The following is an 8,562-nucleotide window of genomic DNA, read 5'->3' on the forward strand; positions in this document are numbered from 1 at the left end:
AGATGGGATATCACAAAGCTAGTAAGTTCACACAAGTAGTAACTTGAAAAGGTTACAGAGTTTGCAAAGGTTACAAAACTTCAAAGGCTCTGTTAACAATAACTGAAGTTACAAGTCTGAAAAAGGTTGCAGAACTTAATGATGCAAGTTACAGATCTTACAATTGCATTTGAGCAGAGGCTTTACATAACAATTACCTGTTAGGTTCACTCGCTCTGGGGCACCTGGTATTGGCCACTGTAAGTGGACAGGATTCTGGGCTAGATGGACCTTTGATCTGACCCATTATGTCCGTTCTGATGTTCTTATGACTTGCCATAAGATATGAGAACATATTGGTTTTAGAGATGACTGGATCACAGCTGACAAGGAGAGAGGAAGAGAGGAACAAGAGATGCGGTGGCCCTTGGGGAGAAGACATGCAGCAGTGTTCAGGACTGACAGAAGAGCTGAGGCAAGATTGCAATTTCAGGGATCCAGCTACCAGCAATTAGAAAGGTGGTCAACCAGTGTATTGTACATAGACTGATTCCCCAGTTCATTACATTGACACAGCACAGTAAGGACAGGACAGGGTTTAATGTTTTTCAGTCTGTCCAGGAAGTGATTCAGGGAAGAGGACCCAGCATCATGGACCAGCCAGCTCTGCACAGAGCTCAATCTGAGAGCCAGAGCACAGGGAGAAAACATTTAGGTCTCTTTATGAGTAAAGAGCTGGAGCAGCCTGCCCCAGATCTGTTCGGTCCTCAGACCGTAAATGATGGGGTGTAGCACAGGAGGCACAATGTGGTACACACCACTAATGAGAACGAGGAAATGCCGTGGCACACTGTGGCCAAATTGTAACATGAGGGAGGAGAATAAATCTGTGACGTACAAAGCTGAGATGGCACAAAGATGAGAGATGCACGTCCCAAAAGTTTTGAGCCAGGCATCCTTTGTGGGGAGGCGGAAGATGGCCCGGAGGATCTGAGTATAGGACATGGCAATAAAACATCCATCCATTCCAATCATAAAGACAAGATCAAACAGGCTATAGTAAGTACTAATGCGGATGTCAGTGCAGGCCTGTTTCACCACTGCTATCTGATGACAATAAAAGTGCGGGATGACGTTGGTTCTGCAATATTGCCACTGCCTGACCAGGAAGGGATAGGGCAATGTGAGTATGCCACTGCGCAGCACCACGGCCAGGCCTATCTTGGCCACAACAGAGTTTGTCAGGGTCGTGGAATATCCCAGAGGATTGCAGATGGCCATGTAGCGATCAAAAGCCATGGCCACGAGGACTCCAGACTCCATCCCTGATAGGGAGTGAACAAAATACATCTGGGTGAGGCAGGCACTGAAACTGATTTCCCTGGAATTGAACCAGAAGATGCTCAGCATTTTTGGTAGGGTGGATATGGACATGACCAGGTCGATGACAGCCAGCATGCAGAGGAAATAGAACATGGGCACATGGAGGCTCGGCTCTGTCTTCACGATGAACAGGATGGTGAAGTTCCCCAACAAGGCTATGGCGTACATAACACAGAAGGGAATGGAGATCCAGACATGGGCTGCCTCTAGGCCAGGAATGCCAAGTAGGATGAAGGTGGAGGGGTTGGTGAAGTCGGTTTTGTTAGATTCTGACATGGCGTAGGGGAGATTGTGTCCAACTTTGAGGCATAAGGGTGTCTCCTGCATTTGCCATACATTCCCCTGACTTTCTGTGTGTTCCCAGTAGATGGTCACAATAGAAATGCCTGCAGGGAGAGACAAAGTTAATTTGAGACACTGCATGCAGTAGCGGAGGATGTTCTCATGGGAGAAGCAGACTGATCGCTCTTTACACACTGAAAAATGACATTTTCATTATTCAGAGAGAATAACTGTGAACAATGACCCTACTAAATCCAATTCCATGTTTGTACTGTGCTCCCTGCATTAATAATTCCTACACTTTGTGGTGGGGGAACCTTCAGAGGCACCAGCAGGAAACACAAGTCTGGATAGTGGTTATCCATCATTGCTTCTTAATGCAATGACAGCCGGGATAGGGAGTCCATACTGAAGGGACTTCCCCATTCAACCAGTTGCTTGAAATCAAAGAGGGGAGAAAAACAACCTTTTAGGAAGACATGTGCTGGGAGAAACATCCCAGCTAGAACATCCCTCAGGGGAAGGACCTGGGCCCCAGTGATAGCAGCTGAAGAGAAACACCTGCTCATTCGCAGCAGTGGACAAGACAAAATAATGTTCAGATCCCCAAGGTATGGGATGAAGCATAACATGTTTGGGAATGTGTTCAGTTTTGGTCACCCAGTCTCTATTAAGGATAGAAAAGTCTGGGACACTTTAGTTGATACAAGGGACAAAGAAGAGAGCATATGATAGAGGAGAGGAAAATAGAAAAGGAAACTGATTTATATTCAAATGGACAGTTCCCAAGCAGTACTGTCGATAGACACTTAGTGCTCCAAGAGGACTAATTCCCTAAAGATGAGGAAAATTGTCAGCAAAACTGATTGAGAGGAAAAATTTAGACAGAAAAATATGAATGAATATTGGTAATTCTTTGATAATATTTCATTAAATATGAGAAAAATCACAATTCCAGAGTCAAAAAAGTGAACAACTTTCGGTAAAGTGAAGGCAACAATTAGAGGGAGGGAAGCAATATGTAAGAAAGAGGGTAAAAGGAAAATAGCTGGCCAGCAATAGAAATCAGAAGTTAGGAAAATTGATAAGGAACGTAAAGACATCAGGGAAAACTCCATGTTTGCAGGGCTATGGATCACTAAACGGAGTTTGTTAAGTATATTGAGAACAAGAGAAATCCTAGAAAGGGTTTATGTCAATTCCTGTGTTAAATGTAAGATATTGAAATATGAAAGGATAGGGGTTTTTTTATATGTAAAAAGATTGACAAGGTTAAGAAACAATGGAAAAATGGGTATAAGATTAGGTAAAAAAAGTCTAGAACTGTAAGAAATGCCAGTCGCTAGCAGGGTTTATGCAGAACAGATCTTGTTGAAGAAACCTGTTTTCATCCTTTCATGAGAGTGCACATTGGTTGATCAAGGGAACACATTTGGGGGATCAAGCGAACAACCCTGATTGAACAAACCTTGATTTCTCAGAGACCTTTGATTTAATAGAGGAAAATACTAAGCTGGTGAGTTGGCACAGGGAAAGGATTTAACCTCTGCACATGGGATTGGAGAAATAAACTGCATCCAGTTCTGGGGCCCACATTTGAAAAAAGATGTTGAAAACTTGGAGACAGTGCAGAAAAGAGCCACAGAAATGATTGGAGGATAGAGAAAATGATGGATTGTTAGACTTGAAGGTATAGATCTCTTAACTTATCAAAAAGATTATCAAGCAGAGACTTTCATGGGGAGAAAATCATGGCTAATAACAGGCTCTGTAATCACCAGATAAAGGCTGAGCGAGACCAAAGGGTTGGAAGCTGAAGCCAGGTAAATTACAGCTTGAAATTAGGGCCAAATATTTAGCACTGGTGGTGATTAACCATTGGGACGCCCTGAGAAGAGAAGTGTTGGATTCTCCAATTCCCCATGTTGGCAGATCCAGACTGGATGTTGTTTTTTGGAAGATCTCCTTGAAGGGTTGTTTACACTTAAAATGCAACAGTCGTGCTGCCATAGTGCTTCAATATAGACACTATTTCCACAGATGGAAGGGTTCTCCCCTCAGCAGAGGTAATCCCGGAGAGGTGGTAGCTAGGTCGATGGAAGAATTCATCTCATGTTGTCTACACCAGCACACAGATTATCCAGTAAGTTCTTGGAATGTATTGGAGAGAATTTTTTGTTCCAGATGCTGGAGAAACCTACTTGGAGAGAGGCTGTTCTAGACTTGATTTTGACATATAAGGAGGAACTGGTTGAGAATTTGAAAGTGGAAGGCAACTTGGGGGAAAGTGATCATGAAAGGAGAAGACTGAGAGGGAAATAATAACAGTTTTCAAATACCTAAAAAGTTTTTACAAAGAGGGAGAAAAAGTGTTCACCTTAACCTCTGAGAGAAGACAAGAAGCAGCAAACTTAAATTGCAGCAAGGGAGGTTTAGGTTGGACATTAGGAAAAATGTTTCAAAAAATGCAAATGCAACGTTGGGTTATATTAGCAGAAGTCGGTGTGGGTTAGGTCTCAGCTGGAGTTATGTATCCAATTCACAGAAAGGATGTCGAGAACCTGGAAAGGATCCATAGACAAGTAACAAATGTTACACAAGGGATGGAATGCAAGATGTATGAGCAAGCCAAAGGAACCAGTATGTTTATTTGGAAAAGAGGAGATTAATGGGGGCCTCATAATGGTCTTCAAACACTTGAAAGGCTGCCACAAAAAGGTGGGGAAAAGTTTTTCTGTCTTACCACGGAGGGGCAGAACAAGAGGCAAAGGGTTAAAATTCCAGCCTAGCAAATTTAAATTAAATTTCAGGAAAATCTTCCTTACTTTAGCTACAGGAGACCAATTGAACAGAGTCCCAAGGAAGTCATGGAAGCTCCTTCTGTGGAGGTTTTCCAAAGTTGTGTGAATGGCCATCAGTCTTAGATGACTAACACAAAACCAATCCTGTATCTTGTCGCGAGATAGACTAGCTGTCCTTTGTGTTCCCTTATAACTCTATGGCTCTATCATTCTATGATGTAAAATCCTAGTGTAGACCCGGCCTTAGTCACACACACGTCTTTCGGCTCAATTCAGAGGTAACTGAGTGAAATTTAATGGGCCTGTGTTTTACAGGTGGTCAGACTGGATTGTCAACTGGTCTCTTCTGATATTAAACCCTATGGATCTATTGATAAAGAAAGTAGATCAGGCATTTATTTTTAATGTGTTTCATAACATGAACAAGGGAACATTTAGTTAAATTGAAAGTCTGGACATATAAGATTGAGAAAAGAAAATTGCTACCATAATTTCTATTTCACCTGTAGAACTCCTTGCTAACAACATTATTGGAGTGAAGAGAATAGAAGAATGGGATTGACAAATGGATTGGCCATTATAGGTGGTCCTGCTGGCATCACCTGTAGTTAAAGCTGTCTGACTCCTTCCATTAGAAGACCTCATTTCCAGCTGCTTATAAATTTGCCAAGTTTTTGGAGTTTGTTCTGAAATTATTTTTTTTTTTTTAGTTTCAGGCATAACATTTCACCAGACTTCTTGAATGAAGCTAGGAGAAATGTGTGTTATCCATATTGAAAAATTTTCATTATATTTCTAGCAATGATCCCTAGCACCACCAAGATTTGCAGAAGATAAAAGTCAGGTAACAGCCCCTGTCCCTCTGCCACATTAATAGACAGAATCATGAAATGCCAGTGGAGGGGGAGACAGTCTCTGTGCATTAACACAGAGTTGGCTCCTGACATCTGTACTCAGTTCTTGCTCCAAGGAGAGTTTTGCCTCACTGGGGCCTCAGCAAAGTATGAGACATGGTCTCAGAATTTGGCCTTGTATTGCACATCTACGAACATCTTTCTTCCTGAAGGATTCGCTGTGCAACTGAAATGCACCACCGTGGGGCTGGAGGCCATCGGGTGGGATGAGCAGAGGTGCACAGAAAAGAGTGACTTTTTGGCCAGTGATTCTTTAGCAAATTCATCATTTATGGCAAGGGCCCTGGGATGTTCCATGGTTGTGCAGAGTGGAAAGGATCACAGCCTTACTCTCTATCCCACCACACCCACCTTGCAGAAGGATTGTCGATCGGGTGAGCTGCTCAGCAAGAGATGGGTACCTGTGAATTACGAGATGGAAGTGTCTTCCCTGGGAATCCCCCTCAGGTATTTGTGACCTATACCTCGCTGAATCCAGCATCTGCAGCAGCATCCGATGCAGAGAGCCAACACACAGTGTGCACAGTTTCTAATATAGCTCTGTGTAATCCCAGGGGGGTTTGATCAGACTCTAGAGGACAAGGGAGCATCTGAATGTAAACAGACTGTGGACAAGCATGTCTCCACTTCGGTGCTAATTATCCAGCTTCAGAAGTAAACAATAATTAAGGAACCTTCCCAAAGGGAGATGAGAACTGCTGGGCTCTGTGCTGAGTCAGAGAGGAATTGGCAGCTCTGTATGTTTGTGTACATATATTTAAAAATTATAGTTGATGAGTAAAAAAAACTAGGGATAATGCTCAACTCTCCAGAGGATCTGATGTCCTGTAAATTCTCAGGATAGATGGGTAGATAGTAGACAGAGAGACCTGGAGAAAGTTGACTAAGAAGAGACACAAGCACTTACAGCAGCAAAGAATCCTGTGGCACCTTATAGACTAACAGACATTTTGGAGCTCATGCTCCAAAACATCTGTTAGTCTATAAGGTACCACAGGATTCTTTGCTGCTTTTACAGATCCAGACTAGCACGGCTACCCCTCTGATACAAGCACTTACAGCAAACACATGGGACTGTGGCTAAGGGATCGGAGATCAGTACTTCTCATGAGTAACTATTATTACACTGTGCAGCACCTTTCATGGATGAATCTTCAAAAACCTGGCAAAGGAAAGTCACTATGAACCATCCCCATTTCACTGATCGGTAAACTGAGGCACAGGGAGACACGACTTGTCCAAGGTCACACAGACACGAGCTAACATAATCCAAGTGTCCTGACTTCCCTTCCACAACCAGGGTCTCTCTCTCAGTAAGTGACCACATGACAGCAGGGAAATGGCCTTAATGGTCTTGCAGGGCCTGTTCACTGGGACGAGGTGAATAGAATTCCATGGATTGCAACATGGAACTCGGGACCGCCGAACCCTCTGGCAAACCAGTCTGGGCCCCTCTCACACTGTCAGGTATCAGAGGAGTAGCTGTGCTAGTCTGGATCTGTAAAAGCAGCAAAGACTCCTGTGGCACCTTATAGACCAGGGGTCGGCAGCCTTTCAGCAGTGGTGTGCCGAGCCTTCACGTATACACTAATTTAAGCTTTCGCGTGCCGGTAATACATTTTAATGTTTTTTAGAAGGTCTCTCTATAAGTCTATACTATATAACCAAACTACTGCCAGCTGGGGTCTCAGCCCACTGCCAGCCTGGGGTTCCTTCCCCCAGGCCAGCAGCTGGCACTGAGTGGGACCGGCGGCAAGACCCGGCTGGCAGGAGCTGGCGGTGGAAAACACAGAGCTCAGCCTGCCCCACGGGCCATGAAAAATGGGCTCACACGTCATCTTCGGCACGCGTATCGTAGGTTGCCGACCCCTGTTATAGACTAACAGGCCTCTTGGACCATGAGCTTTCATGGGTGAATGTACATGCATCCGACGAAGTGGGTATTCACCCACGAAAGCTCATGGTTCAAGACATCTGTTAGTCTATAAGGTGCCACAGGACTCTCTGCTGCTCTCACACTGTGAGGCTGTGAGAAATTGTAAGCATCTGCAGGTTTTGCACTTACACAGCCACACACACACAAGGACACATCCAGCTGCAGTTACATGAACGATTTCACTAGCCAGCCATGAAACTACAATAGACAGGCTCCAACCAGTTCCCCAGCCTAGGACCCAAGAGCTGTACCATCTTGCCCTGGCCAAAAGCCTGTCCAGTATAAGTTTCTTTCCCAGACTGCCCCTCCCTCAATGTGGAGAGGACAATACACCAGCCTGAGCAGATTTCCCTTTTACATTTCAAACAACATCCTGTATTAAGGAAAACAATATAAACCGGATTTATTAGTTAAAGAAAGATCAATTGTTTAAGTGATTATAAGTAATAATGTAAAGAACAAAGCTGAAATCTGGGAAATAAACAACATCACAAACTAAGTTCTATACACTAGACAGGCTTTGAATAAATGTGTCACACTGATGGTAAAAACAATCCACCAATTTTCCACACACAGGCTAGAAATCCCTTCAGCTTGGGACCACATCCTCAGTTCAATCCCAGGTTCTAACGTCTTTCGTGTTGAGTTGTTTGGAGAGTGAGGCCAAGTGATGATGTCGCTTCCACATTTTATTGCTTCTGCCAGGTAGAGGGAGCTTCATTATTCGAAACAAAAGCCCCCAGCACAATTAGTGGAAAAGTACAGGCACCAGATGGAGTCCAGAGTCACAGGAGCTGGTCACATGCCCTTCCATGCTTTCAGAACATTATGTACAAAAATAACATATGCATTCTAATAGGTTAATCATATTCATCAAATCATAATTTTCCACTGATGTCTTACATGACATACTTTATATACATTGTAAAAATCACATCATAATCATATCACCACGGTAAATATGAGGCTGCCAGGGTGTTGCTTTGGGGAACAGAGAATCACACCTCCCTCCTGAGTTCACTGCAGGAGTGTTAGTCACTGACCGATGCAGAAGCAGTGTGCTCAAGGCTCCCTTTACCCTTTGATCATAAAACTCCCAAGTGTTGCAAACATTGTTGTCCACAGGTGGTCTTGCAAAAGTCTGTGTACATTTCAACACTTTATAGATCTGCCTACTGATCTCAAAAGTCAGCTAGTGCGCTTTCTGTGCAGCAATGTTAGCCATTGTGCTTTTCCAACTAGTGGTAACTCAATACATGGATTCATC

General features: G+C 43.7%; 1 protein-coding gene across 1 annotated transcript; it reads right to left on the minus strand.

Annotated features, from left to right (window-relative positions):
* Positions 1 to 690: 690 nt before the first annotated feature.
* Positions 691 to 1,638, minus strand: LOC127049319 (olfactory receptor 52E4-like). Its single transcript, XM_050950001.1, has one exon. It carries the CDS (start codon positions 1,636 to 1,638, stop codon positions 691 to 693), a length of 948 nt encoding a protein of 315 aa, XP_050805958.1.
* Positions 1,639 to 8,562: the final 6,924 nt, after the last annotated feature.

The sequence above is a fragment of the Gopherus flavomarginatus genome, chromosome 1 (genome assembly GCF_025201925.1).
Source record: "Gopherus flavomarginatus isolate rGopFla2 chromosome 1, rGopFla2.mat.asm, whole genome shotgun sequence".
Lineage (NCBI taxonomy): Eukaryota > Metazoa > Chordata > Testudines > Testudinidae > Gopherus > Gopherus flavomarginatus.

Bases quoted from the DNA above. Each gene is read 5' to 3' on its own strand.
- LOC127049319 (XM_050950001.1), bottom strand. From the start codon at position 1,638: ATGTCAGAATCTAACAAAACCGACTTCACCAACCCCTCCACCTTCATC.